This window comes from Denticeps clupeoides, chromosome 3, assembly GCF_900700375.1.
Source record: "Denticeps clupeoides chromosome 3, fDenClu1.1, whole genome shotgun sequence".
NCBI classification, from domain to species: Eukaryota; Metazoa; Chordata; class Actinopteri; order Clupeiformes; family Denticipitidae; genus Denticeps; species Denticeps clupeoides.
In genome coordinates, this window is record NC_041709.1 from 15605141 (window position 1) to 15624809 (window position 19669).

Consider the following 19669-nt stretch of genomic DNA (forward strand, 5'->3'; position numbering starts at 1 on the left):
AGCAGGGCAGGAGCCTCCACTGATGATACTGCTGGGGCTCCGAGGACGTAGCCCCTGGAAGGGGGCTCTGTAAGGATTGGGCCCAGGTGTGTCTCAAGCTGCAGCCAACCAAGACAGGAGTTTAAAGGCGCCATGCAGCTGCCCATCGGCATTTTCGTGAACTCTTTGGTGAACTTGACCTGGCAACTGTTTGATCGGCACACGCCTGCGGGCTAGTTTATGTTCTCCCCATTTTCCCTCTGCTTTCGGCCATCGCGCCGTTTTGATTTGTATATATTAATAAATACTTGTTTTCCTTATGTCCTGTCTCTGCGCTTACTTACCTCATCAGCTGACGTGACTTTATTTTCTATTGCAAGTCTTCACAATGTTTGATAATTTTTTTATGTTGAGGTCAAATGTGAAGCACTTTTATTTTACAAAAAGGAAGAATGTGTAATATTGTGAAATAGGTCTTTGCATGACATGCACATATTATTTACATGTAAATCAAACAGTAAAGCACTTTGTTGAACAAATGATTAAATGAGATTTTTCATATTGCAGGTTATTTTTCCCGACCCACTCCATAATCATAGTTTTTAGGTGAGTAAATATGTTTATAATAGAAAACATGGACTTCAGGACAATTAAAATGGAAAAAAACGGAATTTAAGAAAAAATAAAATGGATCATAGGGCCCTAATTTTGTATAGATCTGTTGTTCGAGCCTGGTGATGTGACTCGCTGGTTGAGCATGGGCTGCAGATCCCATAATGCAGTGCGGAATTTTGCCGACAAACTGTGTGGCTGCACAGCACATTGGTGACTTGAAAGAATGAAAAAAGAATTTCGAGCTGCTTCACAACCTATTTGCTGTCGACATGGGAACTGCTTCTGTACAGATTCAGCTGCGGTTTAAAGATCAAGTTTGGTGAGGTAACTGAAGTGCTGCATTATGGGATATGCTGTTTGTGTGTTGTTGGCACTTTGTGTCGCTGGCCCATAATCATGGATCTGTATACAGTGATGTTGCGGGATGTGGTCTGTGGGCCACGAGTTTGACACCCCTGATCTAGATGATCCAGAGGAGGATTGGGAGAATGTCACATGGTCAGATAAGACCAAAATAGAACTCGTGTTTGGATGAGGAAGAATGCTGAGTTACATCCCAAGAACACCATGAAGCAGTGGGAACATTATGCTTTGGGGCTGCAAAGGGGACAGATTCATATTAAGGAAACCATGAATGGGGCCATGTATCGTGAGATTTAGGGCAAAAACTTCCTTCCATCAGTGAGAGCATTAAAGATGAAACGTGGCTGGATCTTCCAGCATGACAACAATCCCAAACACACTGACCAGGCAATGAAGAACAAGGTTCTGAAGTCCAGACCGCAATCCAATAGAGAATCTGTACCCAGCAACAGCTCCAAATCATCAGTAGGTCTGTCAAAGCCAACTGAGACATACTGTATGTCATTTGTGGTTAAATAAGAAATAAATGTTGTTGTTGACCCTCTTGATCATCCTTAGGAGTTTTGGAATTAGTGGCTTGGCATGGCGCAGTGGATAGCTTCCTATCTGGAGGATAGATCTTATCAGGTGACATGGAAGGGGACCACCTCTGGTCCTCACAAGGTCTCTAATGGTGTTCCTCATGACCAAGTACTTGGTCCTGTCCTGTTCTCCCTCTACACCAAATCTCTTGGTGGTTATATCCTCATATAGATTTGCTAGGCAAATCATTCTCTTCCTCTCTGTTCTGCCATCAGATATACATGTGTCCACCAAGATCTCTGCTTGCCTGTCTGACACCACATCATTGGAAAGTCAACCCCACTGCAATTCCTGCTGACTCTTAGCCACACCAGGATCTTAAAATCTCTCCTTCTGTCAGTGCATTCAACCTTGGGGTAACCATGGACAATTTCCTTTCCTACATGTCGCACACTGCCAAACTCTCTTGCTCATTTTGATTCCTTCTCTACAAAATTAGAAGGATTCATCCATTTTTTTGACACACAGGCTACCCAGATACTTGGCCAATCTCTAGTCATCTCCAAACTGGACTACTGTAACTCGCTTCTGTCTGGTCTGCCTCTAAGTTCTATTCGACCTCTCCAGCTGATCCAGAATGCTGAGCACGACTTCCCAAATTCCCCCACACCACTCCATTGCTATGATCCCTCCACTGGCTTCCTGTAGGTGCTCTTAAAAAAAGGTTGGGTTTTGAGCTATTAATCTAAAGGTATTTGCAGATTGGGTTCTAGTGAACCAAATGAGGGATTTCAATGATGGACATTTGAAGTGCTCTGTAAGTTGATCTGGATATGATCTGCCAAATTCAGTTGTTACTGACCAAATTATAGAACAAATTTTTTTTTTTTTTACCTTGTTTGCAATGTCTTAGTAACACTTTTATACAAAGTGTAATTACAATTTAAATGCATCTAATTAAATAGTAATATCAAATATTATAAATTCTAAAAAAATATATTTTAGTAACAAACACATCAGTGTCCTGCTTGTATAGCAAGACAGGTATGTTTTAAGGGATTGAATATAACAAGAACATAGGTAAGGCTTGAGGGCTAAACTGAACTGAGGTTCGGGTCCCAGCATTAGACAACACCAACATAGAGAACACAGATCCTCGACAGTGAGTAGAGACAATAGGCAGGTTCCTGATTCTGTGTGACCACAAAAGTCAAAGGATTTGTTTCTCCTTCATTTTGAAGGTGGTGTTGTCATTCAACGATAAACTGAATTATGGGTATATTGCTTCACTTACAGAAAAGTAAATCAGCTTTGAACCTTTCAAGCGGGGTATAGACAAATAAATAAATTTTTACAATACAATTTTTTTGCCAGTGCAAATTACTCAATCATAATTTCTCACTCATGTCAATATTTTTTATAAATATGACTGGTTGGTCAATTAGCTTGCAAGGAAAACTGCATAAATAAATTGAATTGCTTTTAGATTTATGCCATTTATCAGACACCTTTATCTAGAGCGACTTACAATCTGTAGTTACAGGACAGTCCCCCTGGAGACACTCAGGGTTAAGTGTCTTGCTCAGGGACACAATGGTGGTAAGTGGGTTTGAACCTGTGACATTGGGGTCTTCTGGTTTTTAGGTGAGTCTGTTACCCACTAGGCTACAGCTGTGATGTTTGGTTTCAGGATTCAGGTTTAGAAAGGCAGGTAAAAACACCTGTAAAAACAGCAACTCACAGTTGTACTTCAGTTCTACTCAGTGCCTCAAATCTTCAGAGCTCTTTTGCAACCTAACATTGTGGCTCTCATACCAGAAAGCAAGAAAAATACATTCTATTTTGCTTGTCTGGCTTGTCTTTATGTCACAAACATATTTGACTTTTTATTTTTGGCCTTTGCTACACAAGCAGCTCTCTGACCATGTGAATGTCTGACCAATGCGTCTGTGCTGTGGTTTACTAGGTTAGCCCTGGGGACTGGATCCAATGATATTCAGGCTTCCCAGAAAATTTAGGTTCGTTCCCCAACTAAGAATAGCCACCTCATGATGGTGAGGCATAAACAGTCAAAGAATAGGGCCGACTGGAGGTAAGATGGAGAAGTCTTCTGCTTCGGCCTGTACATGACCCTGATAAGGGTTCAACTCATAGCAATGTGGAAAATTTTATATATATATATATACACACACACACACACACACACACACATATATATATATATATATAGAGAGAGACACACACACACACACACACACACACACACACACATATATATATATATATATATATATATATAGAGAGAGAGAGACACACACACACACACACACAGTATTTATTAGAGCATGAAGTTGCTATTCAGGAGAGAGTGTGCAGTTTTATGAACTCTGTGTATATATATATATAATTATTTGGCTGAGACATATAAACAACACAACAATATCACATAAATCTGGTGTTAACGGTGAACTTTATGGATTTATGGAAACAGAGTTTATAAAACTGTGCACTCCCTCCTGAATAACATGAAAGTGAAGTGATTGTCATTGTGAAACGCTGCAGCACAGCACACGGTGACACAAGGAAATGCGTCCTCTGCTTTTTACCATCACCCTTGGTGAGCAGTGGGCAGCCATGACAGCTGCCCGGGGAGCGGTGTGTGGACACGGTGGCACCTCAGTGGCACCTTGGCGTCTTGAATCGGCAACCTTAGGGTCCGCTTCCTTATCTGCTAGGCCACCACCGCCCTCAACCCTCAGCCACCACTGCCCTTTAGCACCATGGCCTATTAGAAACATACTTTTTTTCCATACAGAATGATGGATTCTGCTTGACAGCTATTTCCTTTCAAAAATGATCAATGACCAGCAGGAAGACATCAGGGAATTAGTCTAATTGAGTTAAGGAAAAGCATTAAAATGTTCTTAATTATATAGTTACAGCTCATTATGTAAGAGGCACACCCTAATACCAACTAAACTACATTGATATTGCAAACATTTCCTTTATGCACTTTTTAATAACTTGAAAATAAACAGTACATTAATGTTGACCAGACCCAAAATGGGAGTCCATCTTGAACAACCTCATTTCAGTGCATCAGCTGGCATTACGATGTCACTGATAAAACATGCTGATCAACTCATGATCCCAAAACACAGAGAAGAGAGCATGACGGAAAACACAATAAACAGACATGAACATGGACAAAAGGAACAAAGCCAGAAACAGAACAATGAAGTACATGCAGGGCCACATGCACAAGATCCATGGTAACAGAGAGCGAGAAAATAGTCCAATTCATAGAACATAAATGATGACACTAGAACTGATATAATAATAATACTACGACTAATAATAATGATGATGGGTAAGTGATTACCCAAACACTGTGCTGAGTCAAAATACTTTATGGAGCATCAGGCAACATCCCAAGAAAGAAGACGCGATTCATTGGTGACCTCAGTATAGAACAACATGTGATCAGATGAGTGTATTCGCACAATTGTACATGCAGAGTTCTTTTAAGGAGGACACGTTGAAAGTGAAAATATTACAAATAATCAACGCAACAATAGCAGTGCATTGATTAGGCAGCAATTGAAGAAAAATAAGCATGTTTTAAGATTTATGTACTGTATGTCTGATAACTAGATAACTAGAACTAGATCTGGGTTCATATATTGTGGCTGTGCGAGGGTCCTCATGCCCTGAGGGTTTGCATCCATCTATGTCCCTAAACACTGACTTCCTTGAGTTCAGAACAAACATTCAGGTGGTTTCGCAAAAAAAAAAAAAAAAAAGATTGTACCTGAACAACCACAGGTTCATGTTACTCTTTGCAATCAATATTTAGCCCTACGCTATTACACAAACCATTTGTTGTACAATGAATGTGTGTTCTTCTAGACGTGTCTGTGCTCTAGGAACAGAACCTGGTTTTATGTTACAGTCTTTAGTCACCTACTTCCTAATGACGTTGTTCCAGATGACAGATATTCATTATCTGGCTAAAGCAAAGGCATGTGACCACAAATCTACATCCCAATTCAACCCACAACCCCAAAAAGGACTCAACCATTCATTCTGTGGATCCTTTTCAGGGTAAGAGATGATTTATTTTTTTTTAATACACAATTGTGAAATGACTGTGATTCTACAGCACCTTGGTATGTAATGTGGTTTTTCCATTGCACTTTAGCGAAATGTGCCAAAGCGCCTAAAATAAAAATATTTTCTTCAAAATTTAAGTTAAACACCCAGATAAGCAGCCTCAGACAGAGGTGAATACAATTATACTAGTATTTTTAAAAAATAAATGGTACATAGACTGATTTATAGTTTTATTCTTTCCACTGATGGGTATAAATCAAAAATGTGTTTGCCTTAGTCCAATGACCTTGCTTGTTAGCTTGCTCTTGCCAACAATTATCATGATAAATTACACTGTGGTCAGATATGACCAAGTACAGCGTTTGATGTGTTTTACCACCATGCAAACATTTGTATTCACAATATATATGTTCCAAGCCAACAGGGATGTTCGGGGCGTGTGAGAAAAGTACTGGAACACAGGGAGCGTTGGGTCAAGCTCATCAGCCCTCTCACATGTGATTCTTCACATCCAGCGGAGTGACTACCCAGAGGGGTAAACATTCGCCCCTCTACAGCCACCACAAGCCTGGCCTCAAACCAGCAGCCCGATTATCATCGCCATCGCATCAATGCTTGGGGACTTTGAGGACATCACCATGTGCTCCAACTCAAAAGGCATCTTTGAGCTCCTTGCTCTTCTCTGCAGGCCAAAGCAGCTGACTGCAATGATGCCCTCTGCCTTTGTTTCTGAGCTCCTGATATATTCGAATTTGAGGAGGGTTTAAAGGGGCACCCGCCTTCTAGAATTACCAGGGTTATTGCATAAATCTTTATTGGCAAATTTTGTTGCATGTTATCACTGAAACAGGTCGAATCAATTGGCACTTTTTTTTTAAGTGTTAAAAATAAGTTATAATAATAATTGGAATCTTCTTATCCTGTGATTCCACTAGTGTCATGAAGCCCTCATTAACTTGCCATTACAGGGAACGCAAGAAACAGACCTTGCGCTCAAGAACAGACCTTGCGCTCCTTCTCCTATATCCTCCAGGTCTGCTTGCAAATGTCCATCGTGGGATTATATTATGCAATTTGACCGGCATACACCAATGAAGACCCACGCACTCCAACAATACCACTTTCCTCTGCTTATGAATTGACCATTGACCTCTTCAGCAGCAAACAAGGTCAAGTGGGTCACGTCAGTCCATAGAGGCCTATTCATACATGATTTAGCCACTGAAGTACAACAAAGTTGAAGACGGCACCGTTAAATGTTGAATTGAAATAATCATAATTTATGACAATATAGCACTAAGGAAAATGTGGAAGATTTTTGGAATTATAATTATTTTTTATTTTTTTTTAATATATAGCCATTAATTAGCTCTGATAGCCAATAACATCTAATATATTGCTTGACCAGTTAAGAATGGATAGATAGATACAGATGTATAGATAGATAAATGTATGCACAGATAGATCGATAGACAACTGTATAGATAGCTAGATATCCTACATTATCCTGCCTTACAGTCACCTTGTCAAGTCGGCGTCATTTCTAGTTGCAGTACCGCAGAAACGCTGCCATTCTCGATCAGAAATACTCGCAGCGTGAACGGAATATTTTCATGAGTCACCATCTTCGTTACGTCGGCGACATCACGTCGCATCGTTTTAATACAAAACACCCTGTACTGTTGCACACCAGGGCCCGGCGACAGGCGGCCTCGGCGTCCCCGGTCACCTTGTAAAGGTGTAAAGTTGACGCTCCGGGGAACGCGCGCGTAGTTGCGTCATCGGCAGCGGGGTACCTTGACGCTGGCGTGGCTGGTCTGCGTCTCGGCCTCGATGCAGATGTGCGCACCGCTGTTCTCCCGGCGCGAGTTGGCGCGAGTGTGGCGGCTCTGGTACGCGATGACGGAGGGGATGGCGTCCGCCGCGTCGGTCTTGACGAAGAGGCCGTGCAGCGTGGCCGCCGTGCCCTGGGAGATGGTGGTGGTCTGGTGAGGGGAGTTGGACTCGTCCGAGTCCCTGCAGTAGATCACCCCGCTCTGAGAGACGTGGATGCTGGGTGCGCAGCCCATGCTCCCGGCCCGCGGCGGCTAGCGCTCAGCCCGCCGTGCTCCCATCGCGTCTGGCGGGGAATCGCGGTCTCGCTGCTCTCTCAGGCCGCCGAAACGCATCCGTGGAGGTGGCCGATTTGACGGTGGAAGATGCAGGAACGGCCCAGGTCCAGCTCACGGTCGCATGGAGTCATTTTGCGAAGTCCTGACGAGCGTGGACCATGGTCAAGACCTCCTCTCCCTCCCGCCCGCCGTGGTGGACGAGGACGCGACCACCTCCGCACGTGTCCAGCCTCACTTACAGTAATAAAAGGCTGCGCGCGCACGCACGCACGCACGCGCGCGCGCTCTGACGCACGCGCCTCCTCCCCGGCGCCATGTGAGCCGCGCCGTTCCCGCGCCGCCGCCCACAGCTCCGGCGACCCCTCTTTTTCTGCCAGTCCGTCTCAGGAACAGGCCGGCGACCCGAATAACCGTGACCCCGAGCGCGAGCTGTAGTCACGTTGCAATGCACCCTGGGACGTTACATCCATCCCGCCACCAGTGTGCGTTGAATGAACACACCCCACTCCTGCTACCCTCTCTCCATGGCAACCAGCTGTGGGAGCGCTGCAGGCCACAGCAAGACCTTTACATGCTGGAGTGGTGTCCGTGTTTTTTTTTAAATAAAATAATCTTTTTTATAAAAAGAATAAAGTGGTTTGTTTCTTTAAGTGCTTTGCAGTGCTTCCCTTTTCAGCTGGACTACAGGCATTGAAATTTACATTTGACTCGTCTGGCGGACGCCCTTGTCCAGAGCGGCTTACAACGTGTTCTCATTCTGCCATCAAAGAAGTGAAATGGTTTACTGTAACTTACTGTAGCTGGTAATGGGCCGTCATACACAAAACTCAACTTTTCACTACATGAACAGGAGGTTTGGCCAATTTTAATGTCGCCAAAAATTGACATTCCTAAATTATCCTAAAACTTCAGAAGAGGAGTGCATATGTTAATTATATTTTTATATTGTTACATTGGTTGCGCTTACCAACAGCACCTTAACGTACCTGTTAAATATATCATACATAGTATAATACTTTTTGCGCTATAGTTTATTGTAGTCCTATTACCATCTACTGTGCATATCACTGCACTTGTACAATGACAAAGACATCTTGAATTATAATAAATTAGAATAATAATAATAATAATATCTCAAAAGGACAATACAAGACGTTAGTTTAGTTTCAGAGGGGTAAAAAGGCAATAAATGCACGGATGCTGCATACCGCGGGGTCGCTCGCGTTCGCGCAGAAGAGCGCCGCCTGGCGGTGGACGAGCTCGCAGTTTCCCGCGAACTCCGCACCGCGCGGTCGGCTGAACGGCCGGAGTCGTTTTAAACGCGCCCGTCGGCCGGAAGCGACTGTCGCGGCCACGGAGGGAGAAACGGCAGCGACGTGCTCGGACGCCCGCGGTCCCGGGTGAACGGCAGGCTCCGAAAGAAGCGCGCATTTGCCCCCAAAATATTGGTCACGTTTCGGAAACGCAGAAGCACCGGAGACGGTGGACCTCCTGGGCAGGACGGTCAACTCTGACACGGTTCCCCCGCGGAGCGGAACTCCCGTCCTACCTTCCCTGGTCCGTCGGGCGGCTCCGCGTCGGTGTGCGTGAGGCCGCTCATGTCTCTGGGCCGCCGGCCACCCGGGGTCCGCGCTTCACGCCGACATGGTTCCGTCCGGAGCGGAGTTAAAGTGTCTGAGGAACCTGCGGAAACTTCTCACCCCAAATACCCCGGGCACCGTTAGCTCTGGGCGGTCCTAGCGCCGCCAGGTTCAACTGCGCCCACCTCGGCTTGTTTTAGGAGTAAGCAGGTATAACACGAACTTCAAATTCCACGTTCAGAATGTTTTAATTCTCAGTTGCCCGTGGCTATTTTAGTGCGGTTTACCGTTTCAGCACAAAACGCTATGATATTCGCCTGATTAAATATTACGTCAATAAATCATGGTTCATGAAGGGTTGCCAAGCAACGTTTAATCTCCATCTTGATGTATTCATACAGCTAGAGGCGCGCCGATTGTGAGTTTAAGGACAGGAACTATCAGTTTTCAAAAAAAGCACTTAAATATGAAGTGAAGCGATTGTCATTCGAACAGACAACCTTGGATGGATTCGAACCGACAACCTTCTGATTACAGGGCCGCTTCCTTTACCAGTAGGTCAACACTGCCACATATGCAGATTGGCCATCATTTACAGAAAAGAGAATTCAGATCACACTGCACACCGCGTGCGCGCGTAACACGGCCGATCAGTAAAACACCGTCGTGCCTTGCGCCTTTAGAGGGGAGCAGTAATGGACAAGTCCCTTCCGCCCGTGCCGCAGTTGGCGGGTTGCAGGGATATAGAGACCAGATGACCTAGATTCAAGTAACACTGTGTTTTATTAACAGTATACAGGGAAGAAAAAAAAAAAAAACTTACAACATCTTACAAAAAAACGAATTCACTCTTTCACCCATGATGACGTATCCGTTGTTAAACTGGTAGACTGAGAGGGACTCTGGCATGAATCAGCAAACCTCTCCCTGGCCTTGTCCCAGTTCTTCTGGGTTTTGGTTCTGGACAGAGACGCATCTTCCACAGACACGGCCAGACTGGCGCCCAGTCCTGACTGGGCCTTACGAATCTGCAGCTGAACCTACAGGGGACATCAGTCATTGGTCACGGCTAACGAAGAAAACGTTCAGTGTCAGAATGCAGTTATTTAGCATTAAGGAGCACAATTACTCTCGACCTAGAGGTCACAACAACCAGCAGCATCTGTACTTACAGGATCTTTTATCCCTGCACCATCTTTACCCAGGCCCTCTCCTTTCTTCCATCCCATCTTCTCCAACATCTTCCGGCCCTTATTATCATTACTGATTTCACTGTATTTAAAGGAAAATAGGAAGCAATTATAGAAAGTATGGGTTAATAGCGAGCACGCCAACATACACTGTAGTTGATGCACTGATTTACATGTGTACTGAAGACGGGGCGTCGTCTCGCTGGAAGGTCCCTTCACTGCCCACGACTTGGCGTCTTGTCTCTGCTCGATCCTTGTACTTTGAGTTCTTCAGAGCCTTGACAGTCTCAAAATCGCTGCTCTGTTCCCAAGAACAGACAGAAATGTTTAGCGATCCGGTTTAATCTGTTAATGTACGATGGCTGAACCCTCTGGTTTAATTAAAAGAAATGGGTCACATAGTTATATAGGAGCACTCAATTCAATTTCAGCTATGGCCAGGATGGCCGATCTAAACCCGTTTTTCAGGCCAGTGGCCGTTCCTGATTACTGCAAACCCAGACCAGGTAGTTAGGCTAGACGACAAGCTTTGTATCTGCCTCACGGGTAAGGCAAAGTTGATTTTTTTTTTTTTTTTAAACTATGATCTACTCAAAGTTTACAATTATGCTGGTCAAATAATTTTTAACAGAATCTGTGTCAATTTTAGAAAATCCCAAATAAAATTTAACCTGTGTCCCAAATTCTTTTTTTAATCATTAAAGATTCAATTTGTATAATGGTTCCACCCTGTTAAAGGGGGGAGAAAAAAAAACACAGAACGCCCCAAATTACCAGGACATTCATGTACATGATCAGTGTAAATGTCTTAGCATGACTGTACTTTAAGCCTAATAATCATAATGTTGCTCATGCTGAACAATGTACACAAAAACCTACTTTCAGGCCATATTTGCCTTTCAGCTGTTTGAGCCCCTTCTGTCGTTGTGTCTCCTTATCTTCTCTGTTCATTACAGTGCCTATACAATAAATAAAAAAAAAATTACTACTCAAGATTTTAAAAATACATTAATAATTGCTGGTTGTGTTCTTACCCACGTCCCCTTCTTTCTTGTGACGACTGAGATGTGCAATGACTTGTCCAGGTTCACACCCATCACAAGTGTTGCTTCCTGAGTGAATGTGGAAGGATAAAACAGTTTCTCCTATCTTCACTTCATCTCCATGGGTCAAAGGGTAGGGCTCACTGTGCGATTTTGGCTTCAAGAGAGAGTGAGAAAGTTACTTACAAGAATCAATAAAAAAATAAATAAATAAATGAAATAAATAAAAAAGCCTCAAGCAATTCAACTGACACATAATTCTTTGGTTTTCAATCTGTCATCAATCTGTCATTTTCTAGATTATAATAAGTATGTAGCATAATGTTTTAATATGAGAGAATACATGTACCTGAAGGATTCTGTTGCCATTAATAACTGTGCCATTTTGGCTCCCCAAATCAACCAGCATATAGCACTGCTGGTCCTGGTCAAAAAAGACCTCTGCATGGGCCTGAAGTGGAAGAATCATAGCTTACACATGTTAAACGTGGTAGCATTAGCCTAGTGGGTAATAAAGTCATGAACCTATGAACCTGTTATAACATGTAACTGAGGGCAAATTTAGATGTAGTTTATATTACATTTACATGTTTTACCTGATGTTCCTAAAATATTAAAACCGTTGCAGATCGTGGACCATTACCTTGCTAACACCAACTTCGGGGATTCTGATAGCATGGTCCATGTCCTTTTCTCTGCAACAATCACAGCACATATTCAAAACATCTGTGACTTTAAACAGCATTCTGATTTATGAATAATAAAAAAAAAAAAAAAAGATTTTTTTTTAAATATAAAAAAAAAAAACTTGAATAAAATGTATTCGAGTTGTCAAAGCATTTGAACAAATTGTCATGTTTTAAAACCAACATAATGCTAAACTATGAATTTTAAATCATGAAAACTAATGTTAGAGGGGGCATCTTTTCCCCGCTATCTTGTAAATAGAATGGGCAGCGGTCAATGATAGATTGATTCAAAATTTCCACCTTAAAATTAATGGGAAACGATCTAGACATTAAATAATGATACCAAGCTACTTGCCCAAGCTTAACTATGATTAAGTAAAAATGTCTGGTGTTAATTTTTTGCCAGTGAGTGTTCCTGCACCTTCCGATGGTTGCAGTAGCATCTGCAGTGAGGATGAAGAGTGTGCCAGTCTGGAGCTCTGGCGAACGAATGACAGTCACCCTCACACATGGTGGCCATGCTTCTGTAGACACTGCAAAATACAGGCACACAAATTATGAAGGCTCTTTCAGACTCACTTTCCATACTCAATTCTGCTGGAGCCCATCCAAGGACAATGGGCCCACGCCGAGGACTCACCCAGGGTTGTGCAGGCCATCGCAGGGTGAACACACACAATATTTACTCACACCTATGCACAATTTAGAGTCACCTACATGCCTTTGGACAGTGGGAGGTAAGCGGAGAACCTGGAAACCAGCAGCAACATGGGAAGAGCGCACAGGTGGTGGCGTCCATGTCACAAACAATTTCATGGCCCTCGTTAAGCATCAAAACCAATAGCGAAGACAATTAAAGCCCTATTATAAAACGTCATGTTTTGATGGTTTTGAAACCATCAAAACAATATGGCTTATTCTTGGGTACCTCAAATAATTATTCAGACCCCAATCTGGCAACACTGAGTCAATACTAATTCTGATGTTCTCCTTTGTTTTCTTTGCTCGTTATGCCACTTGCTCATGGTGCAAATCAGCACACATCACAAAGGTGATCTGCTAAAGACATCTCAGAATCAAATGTGCTTCCAAACCTTGTGCATGTTACACTCGCAAAATGTCTTATACAGCACAAAAAAAACAACAAAAAAGACTAAGAGAAACCAGATGACATAGAAAAGTCCCTGGCAACAAAACAGCCACAGGAACTAAACCTCAAAAGAACAGAGGAAAAGGCGTTCAAACTGAAACAATAGAATAAATCATGGTTCCGGACCCCATCCTCACCTTCCTGAGTTTCCATGTCTGACTCAGGGCCATCAGATGGACATGGCTCCAACGCAGGGGGGGAGGAGGAAGATGAGGAGCATACCCGGTCTGCATCTAGCTCTGTGATCTCTCCCTCTTCTGTTTCACTATTGCTGATGGAGTAGCTCCTTCGCATCTTTCGTTCTCCATGTGGCCTAGGTGACACGCTGGAATGACGCCTGTGTTTCTTTCTTGACCTTCTCTTGCCGTGGGAATCATCAGAACGGGACTCATTTTCTCTGCTCCTCCGCCTTCTACTCTTCCTCCTCTCAGAGCGCTCCTCGCTTCTGCTCCTTCTGGACCTGTTGTCTCTGTGAGGTCGCTCTGGGCTGCGGGATCGATGCCGGTCATTGTTCTTCAGCAGAGTGGCCTTCTTCTCTCTTCGGCGCTCCATCTCCCGGTCTGGATCGGCCTTCTTTACAGCGTCAGTTCTGGGGATCTGCTGCCAGACACCAGGGCTATCAGGTATATGAACCTCTCAGCCAATCACAAAGCCTCTCCCAGCTGAACCGCACCAGAGCAGACTGTGTTTCACTCTTTTTGTGGGTTATGATTAAATGCTCAGTAACAGGTTGTGGTTTTGAAAGTGAAATCCCTCCAGAAAAAAAGCCAATCCATGCCTGAACGTGATCCCTAGCATAAGACTGCCCTACCAATATCAAACCATTCAGGGCTCCTCCCCTCAAGTCACAGAGGAAATGACTAAACAGAACAACGAATATCACAATTAGTGCCAAACAATCCCAGCACAGAAATTTGTCCAAAAATCATCAATAACATTAATAATGTCTGGAGAGGTTCATTGATTGTTATTTTAATTGACAAATCAATTGTATTTCACAAAGGAAAAGGACATTTCTGTCTGAATGTTCTGTACTTTAGAGAAGTTTTAGACAAGCGATGGATCATCAAACCATCAAAGCTCATGAGAATTAAATATGCCCAGCCCTGGTGTAATGTGTACCTCTCGGTGAAGATCTTATCCCAATAGGTGCTATCTTCATGTTAGCCATTGAGTAAGTCATCTCATGAACCTACAGTAGAGGAACAACATTAAGTCAGCTAAACTAGACAAACTGCTCCTGTAGCAGCCCAAAGTACAAGCTATATGATGACTTATGGTTTTAAGAACAGGATTACTCGCTCAAAACCAGGACCTGTGTACTGAGTGCGGTGTACTGACTGGGAGAGGTTAATATGACGTTTATAAAAATGACATATTAGCAACAATCATTACAAGTTACATAGATTGTTTAGTCCAGAGGTTCCCGATCCTGATCCTGCATGGCTCCTTTACATAATTCCAACGTCCTGTGCATTCTGAGCCACATGCATAACTAAACTAACTAATCAATCAATTACTTAATTAAACAGATGGATGGGGGTGGTGTTCTCCAAAAGGATTGGCAACCCCTTGACCAGCCAAATAGGGTTTAAATATCGGGGGAAAAAGGTAATAGGTCACAAACACATTTGTTAAAGTCACAGTTTTGTCATTGTGAAACACTGCAGCACAACACACTGTGCACACAACAAAATGTGTCCTCCCAACGAGCAGTGGGCAGCCACAAAAGTCACCCGGAGAACAGTGTGTGGGGACGGGTTCTTGATCAAGGGGACCATAGTGGTACCTTGGGGGTTCGGGATTTGAACCCGCAACCTTCAGGTTACTAGTCCACTTCCTTACTTACCCTCTCGGCCACCACTGCCCACACATACATATTTATCAAGGTTAACATAAAAATACACATATATAGATACATATTATACTCATTCATATTTGTTTTTTCGGATTGTTTGTCCTGTTTTTTTTTACATCGAACACAAAAACTAACTCTGGCTAGTGAATGCATTGTCTGTACTTTACCTTGTCTTCAAGCAGAGTAACAGGCTCTGTGGATTTCTTCCACTTTTTGCCTTTTTTACTTTGGGTGGTTTTATCCTGTATAACTTCTGTAGAAGCCTGCATGGTGGAAATGTCCACGCGGGAGTGAAACTGGTACTTCCCACTCTCTGGATCATAGTAGTAGTAGATTCCTGTGCTGGCGTCATAGTATAACTGATTTGCCTAAAGAAAGTATCATTACAGATCTGAGATAAGACAGGACCACAGAAGATATGACAAGAATTTAATGATCTGAACACTGACCTGATCATAATAGAAACCAGTGTTGTGGTCGTAATACATGCCATAATTCTCATCAAAGACAACCCCGGTCTGAGACATTGCCTCCTCAGCTGTTGCACGCAGCATGTCAGCTATTGAGCTGCCATCTCCACTCTGTGGGCCAAAAACCTTATTAACATGGGCTGTAGCAACTAACAGTGCAAATTAGCCTAACACTGACACACACAAAAAACATATAATTTCATAGCTAGTTAACAGCCAACCACAGAATTCATGACATGGTTATAGTCTGAAGACACTAACAAAACATAATTGCTATACCACTTAATTAATACAGAAAATTATAAATATGACACGCTATATTAATCTTGGGTACTGCAGCTGGCTTGAGCTTTGTGTATGAAATAAATTATGATTTTCAAAGCAACTACAATATGAAGGCTCACACTGTACCCAGACCAGTCACTAAAAGCAATTATGGTTTTGAGCACTTGTTCTATTTGTTAGGCACTTTGTGACAAAGAACATAGTCATATAAAGAACTAATTGATAATACTAATTCTCCATATGAACTCTCCAAACACCAACCTCTTCAGGGGGCACGTTACTGCCATCCTCCTGCTGTACTGAGCTGTCAGTGGTCACATCTGCGATGGCCTGCTGTGGGTCCGATAATGCAGGATCTATGGTCACATCCTCTGCTCCTGTAGCAACGCCCTGTTCAGCGTCTCCAGCCTCAGCCTCAGCCTCAGCACCACCCTGGCAGTAGCCTCCATAATAGTAGTTGTAGTAATCTGAAAAAATGACAAATTAGCAAAATGGCTGCACAATTACAGCATAATAGGACATATCTGATTGAGAGACCAACCCTCTTCAGTCCAGGAGTACTCCTCAGTCTGGGTTTCAGCATCTTTTCGGTCCTTCTCCCTCTTCTTTCTTTCGTGTATCTCAGCACTTAGATTCTTAACCTACAATTAAAGCAGACGTTCATTCGAATCTTACCGCTCAAGCAAGTCCTTCAAATTCCCATTAACCTGAATACTTAAATCACTTCGAACATTTAGTGCACACACATTTAGAATCTGGAACTAAATAACAAACCTGTTGCCTGAGATCTTCATTGTAGCCCTCAGTGTTTTTCTGAAGCCGTTCACTTTGCCGTAGTTGCTTCTGTAACTTCTGCAGCTCATAATGACAGACGCTCAACTCCTGTTTCAGAGTCTCCACCTTTAACTTCAAGTCTTCAACATCAGAATCCACTTCATCTCCATTTGTGGTCATCTCTGTCACTGGGGGGGAAGAAATTTCCCTTCATTAGTCTGTTGGACACGATGCACACAGATATTACAGATTAGATTCAACTTTAATACAGTTTTGCGTCCAACCAGGTCTACTAATACAACAGTGCAAAATGAAATAAGTAGAGTAATATTATATTACATTGTGAAGGAACTATACACAGATTAAGGTGTTAACAGAGATCTGACTTACATTTAAATATTCACATGAAATGAACATATATTTAATCAATCATCTTTCATCAAGAGACAGTATTTTAATAGTCTTAACGTGTTTTGTCATCTTTGAAGAATAAAGCAACAGAATATTAGTTAATCACTACTTATAATAACCGATAATCTTACAATAATCAGAGCAAACTAAAATAAAGGAGAGAGATAAATACATTTTGCACATTCTCGTCAGATTTCCCAGTTTAAACGTGTTTAAAAGCCGGGACGTGGTCTGTACGAACATGCTTATCGGATAGATATCGGCTCTTACCGACAGAGCTACCGCCTCGCGGGACCGGAAACGCAACGCTCGTCACCAGCTCATCCACCTGGAAACAAACACATAAACATCCCGTAACCACCCCGAACGCGCCACACACACGGGTACATGTTTGCTATGGGATGAGGAAAGTTACAGTGAGTAAAGTCGCTGTGTTTATTTTCCCCCTCTAAAGAGGTCGCCATTTTTATTAAAGCCGAACGCGTGTGACGTCATGACGCTCCCGCGAAACGAACACTCCCGCCTTTTCCGTCTGCTGCCACCTGCTGTGGTGGCGGGAACGTGTAGCCACTACGCGGGCTTTTGATAAAACGGCAACGATTACAATCAGAACAATTATGCACGTTTTTCTTTAATCTATGGCATTTTATCAGACGCCTTTATCAAGAGCGACTAACAAATGGGCTAATAGAGGGACCGCCTTCTGGTTCATGGGCAAGAGTTTTACCCACTGGGCCACTACCATTGTCGTGATCTGTTTTTATTTATTCACAATCACTCAAAAAGCACATATCTACTTTTTATATGCAGTGTTTTCCCTCATACTAATCAAGTCTATTCAACGGTTAATTTGATGGCTGCTTCCCTGAACCAGGATGACTTCCTTTGGTAATAAAAAGGAAAAAATAAATAAAATCAAGTGGCCAGCAGAGGGCACATGAGCCACGTCATGCTGTTGCAGTCTTGGGATTAACAATGGTTTCAAAAAATATCTTAAACCTCAGAAACTCAAAGCCTATATTAAATAAAATAAAACATCAAAGACTTTTCATGGAAAATTCTTCTCGCAAGTAGTAAGAAAAACACTTCCTGGCGGAGAAATGCTTTTCCATGACGTCTGTGAAATGAGACAGATACAGCTGAGGATATGATGCTTAATCTTATTAAAATCCTGTCTCTTTCCTCTGGCACATGCACCAAGCTTCTCCTGTTTCTCCCTACTAATCTTTTTAGCGTCAACTAACAGCAGAGAACCAGATTTATGTAATGCCCACTGTGGGAGTGCAGCATGTATTCCACACTCGTAACTGCATGATTCAGGCTAATGAAGCAGGGATGAAGCACATGGAAATTGAATAAGAAACGTCACGCTGCCCCTCTCTGTACTTCAACGTTTACGGCATCTCTTTATCCACAGCGACTTAAAATCAGTATTTACAGGGACAGTCCCCCCCCCCGGAGACATTCAGGGTTAAGTTTCTTGCTCAGGGACACAATGGTTTGAACCTGTGACTTTGTAATCATTCGGTTCATACGTGAGTCTGTTACAGACTAGCCGGTGCTACTAAAGAATAACAGGTTAGGAGGCCTATAAATATACAGACCAATACATTTTCTTTCTACTCAAAAACATTGATGGTCCCCTCCGCTTTGCTGTTCTTTTTGTGCTTTGACTGGTATTTTTCCTTGTTTGAGGAAAGTGACATACACTGCTTACACTAAACATGCTGACTCCCAGCATCACAAGTTAAAATCTTGTCATGTGACAAGTTCTATTCTGCACTTTTTGCATACCTGCTGCTTTCCACAGATTTTAACCAGAAGTTCACAGGGGTGAAATTTGACCTTTGTATACTTAATTATATGCTAAGTTAACCGAAATGGTGACATTTTGTTGAAGAATCTTTATGGTCCCGTTGGAGACAAAGTGTGAATCATCCGTAATTTTGCCTAGACAATAGAGGTGTTAGAAAATATCGACACAGCAACGTATGGTGATATTTGATGTGGTGATATTGTATCGACACAGGGACAAAAAAATCTCTATATTTTTGTATACAAATTTAGTAGACCAGGCGGGGCTGTCGAGCGCTTTCTTTAGTGAGGTCAGAAGAGATGAGAATCAGCATGCAACTACAACGTCCACTCCTGTAGATGGCGCTGTACAGCTGGGTACTTTCAATTACTGCTTGTTTTTTTAGTGAAATTGCAAAATACGACAGACCGATCACAGCATCTTGTATTTCAGCTCTGTTTTTATATCTTCATTGAACTGTAGAATATGTGCAGTATCACATTATATATGGATATTATTATATTGTAACCATTGTGAGATCCTTGCCCACAATTTGTTCATTTGTGCTCTCCAGTTCTCGACACAGCAGCTGAGAAAGCGAATGGCTGGCCGACTTGGGGGTGGTGGTGCTGTAGGGTCCCAGCCCCGAGGCCTGAGGGACAAGGGGTGATGTTGTGAACCATGGAGGATGGCAGAGTGGGCCCGACAGTCAGGAGACTAG

At 42.8% G+C, this 19669-nt stretch overlaps 2 protein-coding genes across 4 annotated transcripts in view; both read right to left on the bottom strand.

Annotated features, from left to right (window-relative positions):
• The window catches only part of pde8b (phosphodiesterase 8B), a 43988-nt gene extending 34598 nt beyond the window's left edge, over nt 1-9390 (bottom strand). The window contains exon 1 of one of the 3 annotated variants that reach the window (XR_003749053.1): nt 7389-8216. Coding sequence is in view for 2 of the 3 variants with exons in the window: in XM_028971522.1 (XP_028827355.1) it covers nt 7389-7661 (273 nt within the window). In the remaining variant the exon portion in view is untranslated. Of the gene's footprint in view, nt 1-7388; nt 8219-9252 lie in introns of those variants that run through there. The other 2 variants (XM_028971523.1, XM_028971522.1) reach the window with 2 other exon arrangements.
• Nucleotides 9391-10113: 723 nt separating this feature from the next.
• aggf1 (angiogenic factor with G patch and FHA domains 1) lies at nt 10114-17650 on the bottom strand. Its single transcript, XM_028973349.1, has 16 exons — nt 17569-17650; nt 17424-17481; nt 16743-16930; nt 16510-16609; nt 16230-16435; nt 15663-15794; nt 15381-15581; nt 13493-13952; nt 12627-12738; nt 12160-12211; nt 11866-11967; nt 11508-11673; nt 11353-11432; nt 10647-10774; nt 10456-10555; nt 10114-10323 (listed from the first exon to the last, which is right to left on the bottom strand). Exons 3-16 carry the CDS (start codon nt 16920-16922, stop codon nt 10129-10131), a joined length of 2214 nt encoding a protein of 737 aa, XP_028829182.1. The 5' UTR covers nt 16923-16930; nt 17424-17481; nt 17569-17650; the 3' UTR covers nt 10114-10128.
• Between the last annotated feature and the right edge of the window lie 2019 nt (nt 17651-19669).

Bases quoted from the DNA above. Each gene is read 5' to 3' on its own strand.
- aggf1 (XM_028973349.1), bottom strand. From the start codon at position 16,922: ATGACCACAAATGGAGATGAAGTGGATTCTGATGTTGAAGACTTGAAG. The intron at 12,212-12,626 runs GTGCAGGAACAC...TGATTGTTGCAG, and splicing joins GCTACTGCAACCATCGGAAG to AGAAAAGGACATGGACCATG. The intron at 11,433-11,507 runs GTAAGAACACAA...TTTATTGTATAG, and splicing joins CAAGAAAGAAGGGGACGTGG to GCACTGTAATGAACAGAGAA.